A 19,768-nucleotide genomic window follows, 5' to 3' on the forward strand; every position below is an offset into this window, starting at 1 on the left:
GAGTGTGGGAGCGAGACAGAGAGCAGGGAGACTTGTCTGTCCTTATTTTAGGGGCTTCCAAATAGCAGACTGCAGTCTGATTCCGAAATGTTTTATCCATAATTTACAGAATCTATGCAGATAACTTGTTAAAACAACATTGATTCACCTCTCGGGATATTTGCAAACAAATCTTTAGATTTTGCAATTGTTCACCCAATTGTGCTATGAGCATTTAAAGTAGCACTTCTTGTACAGAGGCAGATCATGATTGGTTAGTGAACAGTCGAGGTTGCTCCCGGTACTGGCTCACAATGCCTATTAATTTACAAGCTTTTGTATAATTTGGAATCATTTATTTCTAAAGCATTTAAGGAAAGCCACATGTAACTAACTTGTGTTACCTGTATGTAATATTTCCATACATTCTGTTTTCTTTTTCAAATTCTACTTAATAAATAATCAGAATTGCTCCCCCTAATCAGGCCAGTTTACATGTCTTCACAATCAGATAAAACAAAGTAAGGCTCAAGTATGAAGGTTTTAATTGTAACTCAGGAGAAATTATATGTAGTTTTTAACCACATACAGATGGAACAGAATAGTGCAGGTAAGATGAGGAACACACTTGATCATAACTGGAAGTTTTCGTTATTGACATTTGTGTTAATAAAGTTTGAAGATACAAAGTAAATGTTGTATGTGTTTACATATTTCTGATTGGGATTTGAAACCAAATAATAAATGCATTGATTTCAATGTATTTTTTCTGTTTTTGTGGTTATAGGTATATTGGTGAAAAACTTATTGAAAAAGTAAATGTCCAGTATGTTATTTGGGAGAAATATAACAGAAATGACTTCTCATTTAATGACAGCATTAAGAAGGTGAAATTTCAACTGACATTATTTATCTTTTGCATTACTTGATAAATAACATAAAAATATGAAGGTAAAGTATAATTATTTTTAATAGAGAAAGCACTCTGTAATAAAGGTGTAATTCTTACCACTGACACTGATAACAGTGATACATTTTATGTACAGAAATTTATATTTCCACATGATGCAAAGAAAATATCAGAACTAACTTTTATTCTATGTCCAGATAACGTACAGCAAATGCAATTAATTGCTGTTCCTTTTACTGCTATTAGCTTTGATTAGGACTCTTGCATTTAGATGAGGTTGTGAGTTCAAACCCTGTATCGGTACTTGATATGTATATTTGTATATTGTATATTTGATTCCCTATCCATTGTATTTCTAATTTCAATTACGCCATTATGAAAATTTTCACCAAACCCTTCTCGGCTAAGGTGCAGATAATTCCTGTCAAGTGCCGTGACTGCTTATGTAGTCAAATAGACCTTTTGCTTCATCAAGGCTCCACAAATAGCCATGAGATGCTTGACCAATTAATTTGGATGTGTGACCTCATGAACATCATTAAAACAAGTCTCCTTTGGACTCATTTGTGGGATTACTACATCATCAAAAACGGCTGCTTGCTGGTATATTGGTGACTTTGATGGCTCGTATTCATGGTCCCATATAAAGGCTTTTCACTTATACACCCCTCCTCCAAAAATGTACCCTCACTTCATCCAAACTCTGTATCTACCAGCCCAACTCTAATTTGCCCTTCTATCCAAAGTCTTTGAATGTATTCTTGATACTCAATTTTGCTCTTGCCTTTACGTCGATTCATTGCTTGAGCAACTCCAATCTGGTTTCCAACAAAGTAGTTTTTCTGTGTGACCAGGGCTCCCTTTTTGACCTCTCTGCTGCTTTTGACACTTTTGCCCACTCCATCCTCCTTGATCATCCCTCCTCCCTCATCCAATGCACTCCTCACCGGTCTCCCACATACTGACCCAGACCAAATTCTATACCCACATTTCACCAGTTGTGGCCAGGTTCCACTGGCTGCCCATCACTGAGCACTGTAAGTCTATATATGAAGGGAAGTGTAAATATTGCATTTGGAAAATTTCTATCAACCAAAATAATTTAGTTATTACTAAAAGCAATTCTCACTCTTGGCCATTAGCATGCACTAATGTTGAACTGATGAAAGAAGAACCTGCGCAATGAAGTATGCATACATTTAATCATTAACCACTTGATTTGTTTAGGTTGTTTGCAACTCTAAAACAGAGTCTATTTTAGTCAAGGATCGGCCACACAAAATGAACAATTGGAAAGAGGTACTAAATGGATTATTCATTGAATGTAGCTAATTTCAAGATGGGAGAGTTGCAAAGAAAATTTGGTCTGTATGCCCTATTAAGTAAGAGTAATATTGTATTTGTTCCTTGTTAAAAGATTTACATTGTACAAAAACAGACAATTACTAATTGTAACAAAAGTAGAAACCTCTGAGGTTTCTCTGTGTCTGGAATAGATTGTGCATTCTCTCCCTGCCTAATAGCAGAGAGTATTGGGTGCAGTTTAGCAAGAGCCAAGGCTTGAGGACCCTGGAGTGTATGTTGGGATACTGCTGGAGTTTAACCAGCTAAACCTGCATTGAGAGAACTATCTGACAAACTTGTCAAGCTAGGACTACCTTACCCAATAGGACTTTGGCTTGCAGTATTAAGGGGAGCGGATTGAGAAGAATCCCTGCTCCCAGTGGCTGGTCTGGCCTTCCTAAGTCCTCCCGATGAGCCAGAAGGCTGATCTGTCATCTGCAATGTCCTAGAGTACTGCAGGCCATCCTCAACAACAACAAGATTTCATTTATAGAGCGCCTTTCACGTCGGGAGGATGTCCCAAGGCGCTGGACAGTTAGGTCAGGACCCGAGCAGGGGGGGAATGGTCAGGGTGAGGGGAGGGAAGGAAGGGAGCGAGGAGGGGTTAGAGAGTCGAGAGGGGAGCTGAAGGCATGGTTGAAGAGAAAGGTCTTGAGACCGGCCTTGAAGGAGGAAAGGGAGGAAGCGGCGAAGGCACTGGGGGATGGAGTTCCAGAGCCTAGGGGCTGAGAGCCTGAAGGCCCGGCCACCGATGGTAGGGCGGTTAGGGCGGGGGATGTGGAGCAGACCGGAGCCAGAGGAATGGAGGGTACGGGCAGGTAAGTAGGGGGATAGTAGGTCGAAGAGGTAGGAGGGAGCAAGGCCGTGAATGGCCTTGTAGGAGAGGATGAGAATGTTGAATTTGATCCTCTGGGGGATGGGGAGCCAGTGGAGGCGAGCGAGGGTGGCAGTGATGTGGTCGCGAAGCCTCGTGCGGGACAGTACATGAGCTGCAGAGTTCTGAATGACCTGCAACTTGTGGAGGTGCTCAGAAACTGAACTAGCGAGACTGCCACAGAGTATTGGTTCGATTCTGACAGTTGTCGTCTAAGCACATTACTGTGGAGCCAAAGAAGATCCTGGTTAACTCCCCCTCCCCCCCCAGAGAATAGTCCCTAGTTGATCATTTGACATCCAACAAGTATAGGTTTGAACTCTCAATTGGTGAATAGCAGGTACCAGGAATTCCCTGGGTTTACTGGTGAGCACTGCAGCATGAGAGCATTGCCACTATCCTGCTCACAGATCGTACAGACATCCCTACATGTGTGAAGCTTGAGCAACAGCTATGTACTTCTCTGCATACCGAACAAGCTGGATACCAAGCCTTGGATATTACACAGTAATAGAAATAAACCTGGGTGTAAATCCAAAACAAATTTGGATGCATTTTTTGTGCTTTAAATATGGCATTATTTAATTTAAGGGCAAACCCATTTAGACAATTCCAACAATACATTTTGGGTACTGTCCTCCACTGCATCTGTATGTATTTTTGCGTAACATTGCCTGCCCCCTCCACTCCCTCTGCCTCTGGACTGCCCAAGACCCTGATTTACACTTTTACTATATCCAGGCTTGACTATGTCAATATCCTTCTCACCGTATTCCCCAATACTAACTTACACAAGTTGCAGACTATCCAGAAATCTGCAGTTCGTGTCGTCTCCCGCACCAGGTTCCATCAGCCTACCATCCCCATTGTCGCTTGGCTTCGCTGGTACCCAATTCCTCAGTGGATTCAATTCAGGATCCCTGTTCTTTCCTTTAAATCCTTCCATGATCTTGCCCTAGCTCTGCGATCTCCTACAACCCTACAGACCTAGCCGCTCCCTTTGTTCAGCAAACAATGGTCTGCTTCATGACCCCCATCCTCCAAAAAATAGTGTGGGTGGATTAAGTTACAATCAGGTATGTTTTCTGTAGGCTCTGAAATGAACAGGCTTGAACCGTTAAATAGTGTTTTTTCTCATTTCTTGCTCTCCTATGCTTTTATTTTCAATAAAGAGTATTATTAATCCCTGCACTGAGTTTGATTACCCGAACACAAGCTATATGACTTTGAATTCATCAAGTGACAGGTTCCTGACCTGGCCAACAGATCATAATGCACTCTTCCTGTTTCACGTGAAAATTGTGGACCCCAATTTCAGGTAGTTTGACTCAGGTTGTTTTTATTAGAAAACACAAATGTTTGTAAATTGAGTATTTGATTTAACGCCTATAATGGGTACTGCAGCAGCCAATTTGCATCAAAATTCTTCAAAACAGCCATGAAGTGAATGATCAATTTGCCTAGGGGATTGTTAGCCGGGATACAGGGAGAATATACCTTTTCGAATCTTGCCATGGGATCTTTAACAACTGCCTCCATAGGAGGCAGATCAGTTTAACATCTCATTTTAAGGAATAACCTCTGATATGAATATATATATATAGACCATCCTCAATTTTAAAGAGATGAAAAGAAATTAAATAATTTAATGACAAAAAATTTATGTTCAAGATTGTTTTAGAAACATTTTTGAAACAATAATGTACTCAAATGTTTTACACCTTTCCATGTGCGGTTTCTGTATATAAAACATTTTTGCCTTTGAATTTATCTTCAGGATGTTGAACGGGAAAATGACCTGAAAGGGGCTATATAAATATCATTTGTTTAATTGTATAATACAGAAAAAGGTCCTGCAAAAAAATCTGTTTTTATTTTTAAACAGATAAAAAGGAATCAAACAATTAAGGAATGACAGTAATGAAGGAATGTCAAAAAAATCTTTTTTCCAAAGATTTATACACGCCATTGTGTTTTTATGTATTTTCCCAGTACCACTACTGTGGTAAACTCAAAAGTTACAAAATAGAGCTTGAATCTACACCCTACAACCAGCAGGAAGAGTGCTACTAAATGAGCCAAGCTGACGGCTTGTATATCTAGCTACCTTCATGATACCCCTTGATTGTTTTGATCATCAGAGGGGTTTCCGTGCCCATTATGAAATCCAGGACAAAGCAGTCACATGGAGTCCTGTAGCTCAGTGGTTAGAGCACTCGCTTTGCATGCGAGAGACCTGAGTTCAATTCCAGGCAGAGGGCGAAACCTTGGGCAAGTTTCCTTACTCCACACAGAGCCTAATAATAATCCCTCCAAAACCAAATAATAAATAATAAATTGGTCATTTTCAATCTACGACTGTTTGTGGGACATTGCTGTGCGCAATTGGCTGCCGCGTTCGCCCACAAATATACAGTCAATTCACTTTACAGTGTGTTCTGTGAAGCGCTTTGGGATGTCCTCCCGAAGTGAAAAGCGCTATATCAAATGCAAGGATTATTATTATTATTTGTGGTAAAAAGAGAAAATGCTTGCAGGGAGCGAAGGCTCCAATCGACATTGACGTGTAATGCAGCACACTGCAGGTGAAGTCGGCTCACAGCAGATATGTCTCTTTGCAAGGCTCTCTCACATGAGGACCTAGATTAACTAGTTGTTGATGAATAAGTCTGGTAAGTGGCATTGGCCTTGGACTTCTTCTCGTAATATCAAGGTGCCTCCTCATCACAAGCTGTATACGTTCTTCCCCATGCTGAAAGCACATGTTGGTTGAATAGGGGGATCTCTGAGGTTTGGGATGATAACTGCTGGAATGCATTAACTGGAATCAGCTCATATATCTGGAGTTTAATGTCTGTCTTATTTGATATACTGAGGGAGGCAGCTGCAGCTGAAGCTCTGTACTTCTAATTAGTGGAACCATCGCTAGATGGACTTCCTGGTGGACAAAACAAGAGGAAAGCAACTTATAGAACACTGCCACATTACAAAATTACAAAATTACTCCACATGGTATCAAATGTAAAGATTATTTTATGGTTGGAAGGAGAAGAATTGTAGGGAGTGGAATTTCTGAAGTGGATAGCAAATTTAGCTGAATCATTCAAAATAAGTAGTAAATAATCCTTACATCAACTTGCACTTACATAGCAGCCTCCACCCAGAGTTGCGTCTCAGAGTGCGACACAAGAAATATTGTAAAGTGCAAATTTGTGTTTCGTGGGCAAACAAAATGATTAGTTGTACATAGAACCTAATTGGAATGGAAGCAGTTGACTTGTTGGAACCCGTAGCGAACAATGCAGGAGCTGTACAAAATACAAAATACTGCAGATGCTGGAATCTGAAATAAAAACAGAGAGAGCTGGGAAAACTCAGCAGGTCAGGCAGCATCTATGGAGATAGGAAAGTGAGTCAACGTTTCGGGTCCACGACCCTTCATCAGAATGGTTCTGATTCGGGTCCACGACCCTTCATCAGAATGGTTCTGATGAAGGGTCGTGGACCCGAAACGTTGACTCACTTTTCTCCATAGATGCTGCCTGACCTGCTGAGTTTTCTCAGCTCTCTGTTTTTGTTAATGCAGGAGCTGTTGCTGTTTATACTGTAAATAAATGATTTTGAAGTAGACACATTTACAAATTGGGCATTTTCAACCAAGAGGGTGACCTCTTGGAAGGAATATTTACAATGGTGTTTAGGGTAGTGACATAGGATGGGTTGTCAATTAATTTTGTGTGATTTTGCTAACACCATTTTGTTCTCTCTAGTTTCTGTAACTTGACAGCCACATTTGCCATAGAAACATATGGAGTGATTATCAGGTACATTTTCTGTAGCAAACAGTATAACCCTGAAATTCCTGAATTCCTTTTAAATTGATCACAATTATGTGAGTTATCATCATAAAGTGCACAATTTGCTGCTTTGCAAGAAATGCTTTTACTGTATCAAAGTTTTTCTCTATAACAGGATTGCAAGGGACAGTACACTAAACTGTTGGGTATAATTTATGTACTATATATGTTTATCCAGCAGAAGACAGACATAGAATGAGCATAAACCCTTCGAGTTTGATCTTTGATTTTTAAAAAAAATTCTGTTGTTTGTAAGATCCACTTTTTAATTAATTTCTGTTTTACACTTTGCTTTCGTTGGACCCTGTTAGTATAGTTGGTGCATGTTTTATTATATTAGAATTGATAAATGTGTGCATGAAAGTTTGACTAATACATTCAACTTTACAGTTTTTTTTAATTAGGAGTGCAAAATTGCACTACTGGAATTGGAATTCACAATTATAGAAGAATTAGTTTTGTTACAAATGAACAGTAACAAAGCTCTTCAGCAGGATAAAGAATCATTCAAATTACATTACAGAAACACATTTAGCAATACTGTGGTTAGCCTCAGAAATATATTTATCATCTGCAATTATATATAAAACTTAATAGTAAGTGGGGTATCTTTGGAGCTGAATTGGTCTTAGGAGTCTGATTCCTGAATCGGGCAGATCCTCAGGACTCTCAGGCACTGATGACATCCCAGCCAGCCTGGCTTATCAGCAGGACTTGGAGAGGCAGATCATTACTGGGGCAGGGAATCTTCTCACTCAGCTTAGCGGGAAGAGAGTGCAGACATGGAAATCTCCCCGTGTGGTGTCATACAAGGAATTCTCACTCCGGTTTGGTTACTCTTAAGAATGGTGATAGGTTTTTTGCATGCGTCAGAGAGCCAGCTGACCAAATATATATATATATAATTTAATGCCTTTTATTCATTAGAGGTTCTGTCTCATTGCAGAGATGACATCATTTTGGTTATTTCTCTGGTGTGGACCTTCATATTGATTCTACTCTGCATCTTTGGCTACAGTTACTATAAGTATATTAAAATCTTCAGAGGCATGCTTTCCAAGCCTGCAAGCAATGAACTCTATGTTGGATTTTAAGCAGACCAAAACTTCAGAGCCAAACTAACATGATGGATGCCAACAATCTCTTTATTAGCATTAAGAATACTTAAGTATGTAATTGCTGACTAGCCAACATGTGTAGTTAAATACAGTATTTGAAAGAAATGTTGTTTGTTATTAGTTCTTAATAAATTTGTTTGTTCCTGTTTACTTTTGTTGTGAAATTTGATATAAAATAAACACTGTTTGTTGTGCCATGCCATGTTTCCTGATTGATGTATTTTTTGTGGGGTAAATAATAATAATCCTTGTATTTGATATAGTGCCTTATCAGGTGTTCGAGACTTCTCAAAGTGCTTCACAGAATATACTGTAACGTGAATTAACTATATTTTGTGGGTGAAAAGCGGCAGCCAATTGCGCACAGAAATGTCTCACAAACAATTTTGGATTGAAGTGACTTTTTGAAGGAATTACTACCCCTGGAAAAACGATCCGCCAATCGACTAACCATCGGATTCCTACTAATTGCTAGGTAAACAGAGGCATGCGGAGTAAGGAAATTTGACCAACATTTCGCTCTGCCGGGAATCGCATCCAGGTCTCTCGCTTGCGAGGCGAGTGTTCTAACCACTGAGCTACAGGACTCCAAAATATCAAAACCTTACACCACTAAGTTCTAAAACAAAGTACCAGGTTTACTGTGAAAAAAGATGACCCTGATGTTGTCTATCTTTGGAAATTCATAGAATTACATGGAACGTTACAGCATGGAAACAGGCTATTTTGCCTCACTAGTTCATGTTGGTGTCCTAATCCTATATCCCTCTATTCCTTTCTACCTCAGGTATCTTTTTTGATTAACAATCTCCACATTTCCAGTTAAGGATAAATATTTCTGCCAGAGAAAAATCACAGATTCATGCCCATTTGAGATGTTCTGATAGTATCACATTGTGATGTCAGGATAGGATATTATGCAATTTTTTTTAAGGCCTGCACCTCATTGAAAAATCAGCAGTTTCTTTCTCCCGTGTTCCTAAAAAGATGTAACTTCCTCAACCGAGGTTTCAAAATTCAGATACTATGCAGTTTTCAACATCCAAAGAGTAAATTCCACGAGAATTGGAAAAGGGTACAATACCAAAAACAACTTGCATTTATATAGCGCCCTTCATGTGGCTACTGTCTCAGAGCGCTCAACAGTAGATTTTACTCATGATATTGCAGTGTTACCGTATTTTGGTTTAGACTTTAAACCGTGACCCTGTCTTCTGTTAAGGCAGATGTTTAAGATCCTGTGGCACTATTCAAAAAGAGAAGGGAGGTTTCATCCAGTGACCTGGCCAACAACCGCTCAAGTAAAGAATTGTTCATGTCTGTTTGTGGGTCATTGTTGTGCACAAATTGGCTGCTGCGTTCGCTTACTAACACACAGTCATTACACGTTAATGCTCTGGGGTGCTACCCTGGAAGAGGGGCGCAATAAAAATGCAATTTGTTGTTGTCACAGAAACTGTGAAACTGGTATGCATTGGAGGGTCAGCCCAGACTATTGAATTCAACTTTCTGCTGAGAATACTAGCAACTGAGCTATGCTGACACCTGCAGGGTGATAGGGAAAAGGCAGGGACTGCAGATTGCTTTCTCAAACAACAACAAAATTAAATTTATAGAGCGCCTTTCATGTCGGGAGGACGTCCCAAAGCCCTGGACAGTCAGGTGTTAGGGCCCGAGCATGAGGGAGGGGTGGTTTAGGGGTGAGGGAAGGCACAATTGAAAAGAAGGGTCTTGAGACCGGCCTTGAAGGAGGCAAGGGAGGAAGCGAGGCGAAGGGACTGTGGGATGGAGTTCCAGAGTATGGGGGCAGAGAGGCTGAAAGCCCGGCCACTGATGGTAAGGAGACCGGAGCCCGCTGAACTGAGGGAGCAGGCAGGTTGGTAGGGAGTCAGCACGTCAGAGACGTAGGAGGAGACAAGGCCATGGATGAGGACGAGGATCTTAAACTCGATCCTCTGGGGGATAGGGAGCCAGTGGAGTCGGGCGAGAGTGGGAGTGATGGGGTGATGGAGCCTGGTGCATGAGAGTACACGAGCTGCAGAGTTTTGGATGATCTGCCGCTTGTGAAGGGAAGAGTTGGGAAGGTCGATGAGGAGGGAGTTTCCGTAATTGAGCCTTGATGTGACAAATGCGTAGATGAGGGTTTCGGCAGCCTAAAAGGTGAGGCAATGGCGGAGTCTGTCAATGTTGTGGAGGTGGTGGTAGGCAGTACCTGTCATGGCGTGGATGTGGGGGAGAAAGGACAGTTCAGGGTCGAACAAGACACCAAGGTTCCTGACTAGCTTAGTGAGGTTGAGTGTGCAGAAAATGGTGACACCCAAGACACTGAGGCCCCAGGTGATCACCAGGTCGAATGGGTGACCGTGGGTGTGGGTAGCAGAATGGATGTGGAGGGAGAGGTTGAGAGAGGAGAAGTCTGAGGAGATGGAGCAGGAGGGGGTGAAGTGGAGGTTGAAGTCGCCTTGAAGGAGCATGTAGATCAGAAAGAGGAGGGGGCCAAGGATGGATCCTTGGGGTACCTCGCAAGTGACCGGGTGAGAGCGGGAGGAGAAGCCGTTTGTGCAGACGTACTGCTGGCGGTTTGTGAGGTAGGACTCGCACCAGGCGAGTGCGGTCCCACTGAGGTGGATGACGGAGGAAAGGCGGTGGAGGAGGATGGCGTGATCGACTGTGTCGAACGCGGCGGAGAGGTCCAGGAGGACAAGGAGGCAGAGGGAGCCCTGGTCACAGATAGAGAGGATGTCTTTGTGATTTTCACAAGCGCAGTCTCTGTACTGTGGGTGGAAACCGGACTGGAGGGGTTTGAAGAGGGAGTGGGAGGAGAGGTGTGTGAGGAGTTGATTGGCAACAACGCATTCTCGGACTTTTGCGAAGAAGGACAGGTTAGAAATAGGGCGGTAGTGGCCGGGATTTGAGGGATCCAGGGAGGGTTTTTTCAGGAGGGGGCTGATGACAGCAGTTTTGAGGGAGGCAGGAACTGATCTGGAGGAGAGGGATTGGTTGATGACGTCAGCCAGTAGTGGGCAGAGGAGGGGGAGCTGTGTGACCAGGAAGTTGGTGAGGAGGCGGTCGAGGCAGCAGGTGGTGGGTTGCATGGAGGTGATGGTGGGTGAGAGGGAGGAAGGAGAGATGGGGAGGAAGGAATGTAGGATGGGGGTGGTGGTAGGAGCAGATGATGGGGAGGATGAGGGGGACAGAGAGGGTGTAGTGGTGGCTGACAAGAGGCAGGTGGGTGAGGCTGCCTGGCGGATGTTGTGTATTTCAGAAGAAAAGAAGTCCATGACCTCCTCGCACTTGGCATTTGATACGAAGATTGAGGAGGCCTGAGGGGGGGCACAGAGGAGGCAGTGGGTGGTGGAATAAAGGATGTTTGGGTTGTGTTTAGCCTCCAAGATGATGTTGGAGTCGAAGGCCGCTTTGGCACGAGTCAAAGGCACCAAGGCTTGGCGACCCCAGATCCTGCGTTGCGGGTACTGCTGGACTCTAAGCAGCTCAAACCACATAGCCGTCCTGTCCTGGCTGGTGAGCTTCCTCACTGCTTGTCCACATGGGACCATCCCATCCCATCAATCTACGACTGTTTGTAGGACATTGCTGTGTGCAATTGGCTGCCGCGTTCGCCCACAAATATACAGTCAAATCACTTTACAGTGTGTTCTGTGAAGCGCTTTGGGACGTCCTCCCGACGTGAAAAGCGCTATATCAAATGCAAGGATTATTATTATTATTATTATTATTATTATCGAGATGCGGTGTATCAATCAGTGTTCTGGGGGCGACACCGCCGCGCATGCGTATTGAGGCGGCGGTGACGGGTGACCGGATGGAGGCGCCTGCGCATTGCGCCTGCGCAGCTCGATGCGGCTGGAAGCAGACAAGATGGAGGCGCTGAGCGGCCCCGTACAGCATCGCTTCTCGCCCTACGCCTTCAATGGAGGGTGAGTGGTCGCCCAACTCAGCCTCGGACACTCGGTGAAGCTGTACCGGGGGGCGGGGTGTGGCCGGGCCGGGCCCCGGGTCGGGGACGAGCTGCGGGCAGGACTTTCACTTTCGCTCTCGGCTCCGGCCGACATGACGCGGCGGTTTGTGTGAGCGGCGGCGGCCTCGGCCCCGGGACAGCGCGGCCTCGGCCCCCGGCTCCCGGCCCCGGGACAGCGCGGCCTCGGCCCCCGGCTCCCGGCCCCGGGACAGCGCGGCCTCGGCCCCGGGACAGCGCGGCCTCGGCCCCCGGCTCCCGGCCCCGGGACAGCGCGGCCTCGGCCCCCGGCCCCGGGACAGCGCGGCCTCGGCCCCCGGGCCCCGGGACAGCGCGGCCTCGGCCCCCGGCTCCCGGCCCCGGGACAGCGCGGCCTCGGCCCCCGGCTCCCGGCCCCGGGACAGCGCGGCCTCGGCCCCCGGGCCCCGGGACAGCGCGGCCTCGGCCCCCGGGCCCCGGGACAGCGCGGCCTCGGCCCCGGGACAGCGCGGCCTCGGCCCCCGGGCCCCGGACAGCGCGGCCTCGGCCCCCGGGCCCCGGCCCCGGGACAGCGCGGCCTCGGCCCCCGGGCCCCGGCCCCGGGACAGCGCGGCCTCGGCCCCCCGGCCCCGGGACACCGCGGCCTCGGCCCCCGGCCCCGGGACAGCGCGGCCTCGGCCCCGGCCCCGGGACAGCTCGGCCCCGGGCCCCGGGACAGCGCGGCCTCGGCCCCCGGGTCCGGGACAGCGCGGCCTCGGCCCCCGGGTCCGGGACAGCGCGGCCTCGGCTCCCGGCCCCGGGACAGCGCGGCCTCGGCCCCGGCCCCGGGACAGCTCGGCCCCGGGCCCCGGGACAGCGCGGCCTCGGCCCCCGGCCCCGGGACAGCTCGGCCCCGGGCCCCGGGACAGCGCGGCCTCGGCCCCCGGGTCCGGGACAGCGCGGCCTCGGCCCCCGGGTCCGGGACAGCGCGGCCTCGGCCCCGGGCCCCGGGACAGCGCGGCCCCGGGCCCCGGCCCCGGGACAGCGCGGCCTCGGCCCCCGGGCCCCGGGACAGCGCGGCCTCGGCTCCCTCTCAAAGCCGAGAGGCGCTTCCCGCCCCAACCCGCCCGCCGACAGGCCTCGCCTATTGTAAGGGTTGTTAGCGGGAATCTCCCCCCTCCCCCTTTATAACGTTCAGTCTGCAGTGTGAGATGCAGCGGCGGGAGGGGGGGGGGGGAGGGGGAGACCGGGGAGGGGAGACCGAGGGGGGGGTGAGGGTCACTGGTTGATCCTCCACTGACATCATGGGTATCACTTACTGAGACCGGCGGAGACGCTCATCGCTTTGATCCAAAGATAATCCATGGTTTTCCGTGTTTTGTTTCCAAATTCCCGACCCCTGTGACCGCACTGGCAGTCACTGCTACACTTTTGCAGCAAAATCCTGTGAAACCTTTTTTTTTCCCCGACGTCTGTGATGTATTAAAGCTACGGATCAAATGCAACGGTCAGGATTGCTACATTTATCAGTTTAAGGACGCTGGTGATCGAACGGCTACGAATGTGTGGGATGCACAATTTTGGGCTTTATATCCAGAGGGATAGAATATAAAAGTGAGGAGGTGTTGTTGAATGTAAAAAAAAACACACACACACACTTGGTTAGACCACATTTGGTGTTTGTCCAATTCTGGTCTCCGCACTATAGTGAAGATATACCAGGGCTGGCAGGTTACTGCTATCAGGGTAGAGTGCAAGGTTAGGCCTTTCGTGCCTAGAGAAGAGAAGGGTAAGGAGGGACTTAACAGAGGTTTATAAATGGTTCAATAAGGTTAATGTAAGTAGGCTGCTTCCACTGGTTGCGGATTCCAAAACCAGGAGACACAGATATAAGATAGTGACTGGGGATCAAAAAGAATTTAGGAGGAACTACTTCACGCAGAGGGCAGTGAGACTGTGGAACTCGCTGCCAGAAGTGGTGATTGAATCAGACAGTGTAGATACATTCAAGAGGAACCTAAACCTTCATATGAGGGAAAAGGGAATAGACGTGAATGGGAGGGAGTAAAGGAATGGGCAGAGACTTGTGTTGAGTATAAACATTGGTTATGGACAGGTTATGCCGAGAGGCCTCTTTCCATGTTGTACATTCTATGTTTGTTAGTGTTCTTGGGTTATGGAGGGGAAAATCAATCATTCCAGGTAGTTATCCATGGATCCCTGTTGGAAGATCCATGTGTGCAGGTGGTGGGTGAGGGCAGGAACAGCATCTCGCATTGCGCCATGTGCCTTCTGGGAAATGGGGTCCGGCTGCAGGCGAGCGCGACTGAATACTTTAAGTGGGGTTTCTGATCAATGTCGCAAGGTGTTCGCTGATCATTTGATGATGTTAATTGTTCAAAACGCTTTATCTTAAAAATTGTGTTCATAAAAAAATGAAAGGTAATGTACTCTTTATTTTCCTCCCCTGAGGACAAATTGATCGCAGGGGTATCACCTCTGTTTTCACAGAGGTTTAATTTTAATGAGAATCCTTAATAAGGATGTGCCACCATACCATGTGCCACCTGAACAAATAACTAGATAAACTATTAAAAATAGCTACATTATTAAACTCGTTTTTAGTTTACACAGTAAATTTGGAAGACTACTAAATAAAATAAGTTGCTTTTTTTAAAGTATTATTTGCGGTCTTATTTGGTTGAATATTTAACCTTGAAATTGTGTTTTCCTTTACTCAAGAACTGTGCTGGCCTTGGCTGGGGACGACTTTTGCATTGTTGCTTCAGATACACGACTGAGTGAAGGCTACTCCATTCACAGCCGGGATTCACCTAAATGTTATAAACTGTAAGTTTAGAAAGTGTAGTATCATACATGTAAGTAATATTTGAAGATATTGGAAGAAATGTACCTGGTTGTATAAAATAATAGTAGAATCTTGTAACAGCGTGGATTCCCTTTAAGTATTGGGATGTGGACCATGATATTTACTTACCAAAAAAATCCAGTATATGCACAGAAAATTGTAATGATTATTTAGAAAGATGGCTGGTTTGCTTCAGAATCCTGACTGGCATTTCATGTGCAAAAAAAATGACCCGATTGTGGTCATTAGATTACATGCATAGATTACATGTGTGCAGGAAGTGGTGACTGGTAGCCTGAGGACCAAGGAACTTAGTCATTTTGTAGCATGGGAATACCACGCTGGTGTTTTGAAGCTGGCTGTTTGTGTGCATGCTTGGCAGATGCAGAAGTGGTAAATCAACTGTGCCCTGTTATAGTGCTTAATGTTACTGTGCTTAGAAGCTAGATAGTTTATTAACCCAGATGACAATTCAGCTACATGACAGTAATACAGTCCCATCAGGTCAGTAAGTTACTGAAGCTTGTCCGTGTCGCATGGTCAGATCTCTTGTAAATCATTTAATTAATTATTTTGCTTTGAATCTGAGTATTTTAATGTCTTGTTTGAGGCTAAACATTAATGGATTACAGTACATACTGATAATTTTGCCCACAAAAATACAGTAAATTCACTTTACAGTATATTCTGTGAAGCGCTTTGAAACATCTCGAAGATGTGATAAGGCGCTATATCAAATGCAAGGGTTATTATTGATGGATTCCTCTGATATGATTTCAGGTAACTAAAATTTACTCAATATTGTACTTTTAGAACAAACGAAACAGTGCTTGGATGTAGTGGTTTCCACGGAGACTGCCTTACACTCACAAAAATCATTGATGCAAGGCTAAAGGTAATATCGATAATATTTAAATGTACTTAACTAGACTTGAATTACGATTGGCTGTAACTCAGGGTATACAGTAATTGATGGTTATGTAATAAGATTGAAGATCTGTGTTCCTTTTTCTTAACTATTTGTTTGTTGACGCTGATGCAGTTTTGTTTTGGCGTTGTAAAGTTGTGCAAGATTTATATTTAGATCTGTTTTGGTGTTTCTGGTATATTATAGATGTATAAACATTCGAACAACAAGACAATGACAAGTGGGGCAATAGCAGCGATGCTCTCTACAATTTTGTACTCTCGTCGTTTTTTCCCCTACTATGTGTACAACATTATTGGTGGACTAGATGAACATGGTGAGTAAAAATATTTAAATGGTGATTGTATCGTACTGGTTTTTCTTTTGCAAATACTCAACACTAAATTAAGGACTGCACATTGGTGTACCAATGAATTCATGCATAGTTCAAGTATTTCAGGGTACTCGAACAAAACTGTGGGTCAAAGATGGAAGTTTTAAGTTTAATTTGTATGATTTTAAGGTTATTTTCATAGAATTAGGTAGAACATTACAGTATGGAAAGAGACCATTCGTTTCAACTAGTCTGTGTTGGTGTTCATCCTCCTCATTAGCCTCCATCCTTCTTTATACTCCTCAATTCTCTCTTCCCTCATGTATGCATCAAATTCCCTCATAAATATAGGAACAAGCAGCAGGTCAGGCAGCATCTATGGAGAGGAAAATGAGTTAACGTTTCAGGTGTGTGATCTTTCGTCAGAAAGGTCAAATATCTGAGTTCTGACAAAAGCTCATCGACCTGAAACGTTAACTAATTTTCTTCTTTCCATAGATGCTGCCTGACCTGCTGTGTATTCCTAGTGACCTCTTTTTATTTCAGATTTCCAGCATCTGCAGTATTTTGCTTTTTCTTTTTTCCTCATAGATATGTTGGTCACAAAAACATTACTAGCCTGTCTGCTCTCTCCACTCAGTGGGCACTAGCCTGCTCCACCTCCCTGCCCTGCTCGCTGCAACCATTGACAGTCTGGCCTTCAGCCTTTCTGCCCCCAACCTCTGGAACTCCATCCTGGAGTCCTTCTGCCTCGCCCCCCCCCCCACCCTCCTTTGCCTCCTTCAAGGCCTGCTCAAGATCTTCCTTGTTGACCACCAGCTCGGGTGAGGATCCCTGATTGTCCAGTACCTTGGGACGACGTCCTCCTGATGTGAAATGTGCTAAGTAAATGTAATTTTTTGTTGTTGTTGGCTGACTGAAAAGAAAAGAGTAAGTGGTTAAATATTTACAGTATTATCATTATTAAAAACCCACGACTATGCGTGGGACACTTGTGTGTAATTAGCTGCCATGTTTCTCCCTCAGGTTACACAAGTCAATTCACTTTGCTTGTGAAGCGCTTTGAGACACCTCAACGATGTAATAAGGCGCTATATCAAATGCAAGAATTATTCTTATTCCTTCTGTATGTACATTATGTAAAAAGTGGATTAGCAGATGCTTAGAAGAATGAATGAATAAATACCTAATTAATGGTTGATCACTTTCAAATGCAGGGAAGGGTGCGGTATACAGTTTTGACCCTGTTGGATCCTATCAGAGAGATACTTACAAAGCTGGAGGCTCAGCAAGTGCAATGCTGCAGCCACTTCTAGATAACCAGGTACTGCACTTTACTGGTGATTCCCAAAATGAAGAAGTGATGGATTGAGCATTGGTATTGATGTTCTTTGTTTTGACAACTTGATAGAATAGAGGGAGAAGAGCATCCTAAGCTTAACCCACTTTATTTGACCTGTGTTTGCAAAGAGTAAAGTGAGGGGTAACTTTTAATGACGTTAATACTTCGTACATTTATTTAAACCCAATGTGCATTTTTAATTTGAAATTTTCAGTTTCAGCTATTCTGAAGCCCAAGTAATGGGTTAACCTTAGGCTATTTGAATTACAAATAAAACATGCATTTTATAGCTTTCAGCAGAGTCAAATTAACAGTATAAGTTGCATAGGTTCACAATTGAATATGTTTTGTAACATTTAAGGAGCATTTATTTTATCACATTTAATCTTATTTCTGCTAATAAAACAATAATACATATTAGATGGCTTCTGATAATTCACAACTAGAAGTTGCAAGTGTGCATTAAATCACATTTTCAAGTGTTGCAACTAGAATCCATTTATTAATTTACTTTGCTTTACTTGCTAAATATTCCTTTATTAAATAGGTTTATTTGTATTCTCTGGAAAATGGAAAACCGTCTTTAGAAACCTGAACTTGTGGCACTATTTCAATAATTGTTATTTAATAATGTGAGCTTCAAAATTTGTCATTTTAGTGCTATTAATTTGCTTGACAAAACTGTCAGCTGCATACTTCGATTGTTTGGAGGAAACATTAATGTTTTGTGTTGTTACCAGATTGGATACAAGAACATGCAGAATGTGAAACGTGAAGAACTCTCACTGGAAGAGGCAACCCAGCTAATAAAAGATGTTTTCATCTCTGCAGCTGAGAGAGACATTTACACTGGTGATTCTCTGAAGATCTGCACCATAACAAAAGATGGCACCAGAGAGGATGTGTTCCCTCTTCGCAAAGATTAAATCATGTTGAAATATTTGCGAACTGTGGCAGTCCAATTGTTAATGTGGAATAGTCGGTTATAATGATGCTTGCGAGTGTACCAGGCCAGCATTTCCTTTTCTACCATTTGATGTACAATACTGAAAAATAAAATCTCACATAAGTAAGCTTGTTTCCTCTTTATATTTCTAGGAAAATACTTAAAACAGCCCTGTGATTCCAGGCATTTCGTTTCGTGTAAAGTTTTGAAAAAATATTCTTGAATATTTTTATGTATTACACATTTTTACATTTGACTTGAGACTTGGGTAAGTTGCGATGTTCGTCTTTAGCCTGATGATTGTGCAGCAGGAAGTTTGGGTAACTGCAGTCTAGGTCGTGTTTCAACATTCATTGTGTCTGTGAGTAGAGGTCAAACAAACATTGGCCTCCCTATATTTGAGTATTGGTCACCAGAGCGCTTTGTCATTGAAGACTAGGTCTGATGGCTACCACCCAGTTCTGATATTGTTTTGCAGATTTAGAATTCCTGTTCTCAACTTCTTCACTGCACGCTTGTGCCTTTTGTGACCTAACCTTTTGCTGGAGGTTACTGGAACTTTTCACTTATTGTCATAGCTGCCTTGTTTCTTGACAACAACAACAAAATTGCATTTGAATAGTGCCTTTCACGTCTGGAGCACTATAAAAGGATTGTCCTTTCCAAGGAAGAAGTGTAGTCAAAGATATAATTACATGCTAATTTTACTGAGGTTATTTCATTCACAGTGGCTTCCTATAAATATAGATGTTATTTTCGAGTCAGATTTGTAAAAAAACTAGGCTATAAATCAAATTTGTAGATCCTGTAATGCAGGAATATATGTGGATTTATCAATTGATCACAGCAATGTTTTAATGTATTTTGGTATGATTTCATTCAAAAAAAGTTGTACTTTTATTAAATATGTTGTAGAATGATTGACAACTATTTTTCTGATTTCCCTCTATGTTGACTGCCTATATATAATATATATTATATATAATTTATATATATATAATTTATATATAGATAATTTATATATATACTGGCTTCTGTGTTTTCACCCACAAAATACACAGTGACTCCACTTAATATTCCCTTGCGGTGCAAAAATGTAGGCAAGTTTCCTTAATCCACACTCCTCAGTTTACCCAGCAGTAAGTAGAAACTCAGTCGATTGGTGGATTGCTTTCTGGGGGTAACGATCCCTTAAAAATATTTGATAATAGTAATTGTGTCACTGATTCCATGACTGTTGGTGGGATAATTCTGTGCACAATTTGCTGCCACGTTTCGCCCACAAAATCCACAGTCAATTCACTTTACAGTACATTCTGTGAAGCATTGAGATGTCTCAATGACGTGATAAGGT

General features: G+C 43.8%; 2 protein-coding genes across 18 annotated transcripts in view; both read left to right on the forward strand.

Moving 5' to 3' along the window:
- Positions 1-8,282, forward strand: part of catspere (catsper channel auxiliary subunit epsilon) — a 45,236-nt gene extending 36,954 nt beyond the window's left edge. For 11 of the 17 annotated variants that reach the window (XM_042332905.1, XM_007903062.2, XM_007905722.2 and 8 more), the window contains 5 exons: positions 767-866; positions 2,117-2,188; positions 4,280-4,425; positions 6,878-6,931; positions 7,911-8,275. In XM_042332905.1, coding sequence (XP_042188839.1) covers positions 767-866; positions 2,117-2,188; positions 4,280-4,425; positions 6,878-6,931; positions 7,911-8,058 — 520 coding nt within the window. In that variant the 3' untranslated portion in view covers positions 8,059-8,275. Of the gene's footprint in view, positions 1-766; positions 867-2,116; positions 2,189-4,279; positions 4,426-6,877; positions 6,932-7,910 lie in introns of those variants that run through there. The other 6 variants (XM_007908737.2, XM_007910035.2, XM_007902480.2 and 3 more) reach the window with 5 other exon arrangements.
- A 3,628-nt stretch (positions 8,283-11,910) lies between these two features.
- psmb1 (proteasome 20S subunit beta 1) lies at positions 11,911-18,541 on the forward strand. The gene is made up of 6 exons (XM_007911445.2): positions 11,911-12,020; positions 14,759-14,866; positions 15,699-15,780; positions 16,000-16,129; positions 17,344-17,450; positions 18,209-18,541. The coding sequence occupies exons 1-6, from the start codon at positions 11,941-11,943 to the stop codon at positions 18,392-18,394; spliced, it is 693 nt and encodes a 230-aa protein (XP_007909636.1). The 5' UTR covers positions 11,911-11,940; the 3' UTR covers positions 18,395-18,541.
- The last annotated feature ends 1,227 nt before the right edge of the window (positions 18,542-19,768 follow it).

Source organism: Callorhinchus milii, unplaced genomic scaffold, assembly GCF_018977255.1.
Source record: "Callorhinchus milii isolate IMCB2004 unplaced genomic scaffold, IMCB_Cmil_1.0 Scaffold3, whole genome shotgun sequence".
Classification (NCBI taxonomy): domain Eukaryota; kingdom Metazoa; phylum Chordata; class Chondrichthyes; order Chimaeriformes; family Callorhinchidae; genus Callorhinchus; species Callorhinchus milii.

What these genes read in the sequence shown, in the direction of transcription:
- psmb1 (XM_007911445.2), top strand. Translation starts at nt 11,941, where the DNA reads ATGCGGCTGGAAGCAGACAAGATGGAGGCGCTGAGCGGCCCCGTACAG. An exon ending in CCCTACGCCTTCAATGGAGG is followed by an intron (nt 12,021 to 14,758) that starts GTGAGTGGTCGC and finishes CCTTTACTCAAG; the next exon opens with AACTGTGCTGGCCTTGGCTG. An exon ending in TCATTGATGCAAGGCTAAAG is followed by an intron (nt 15,781 to 15,999) that starts GTAATATCGATA and finishes GGTATATTATAG; the next exon opens with ATGTATAAACATTCGAACAA.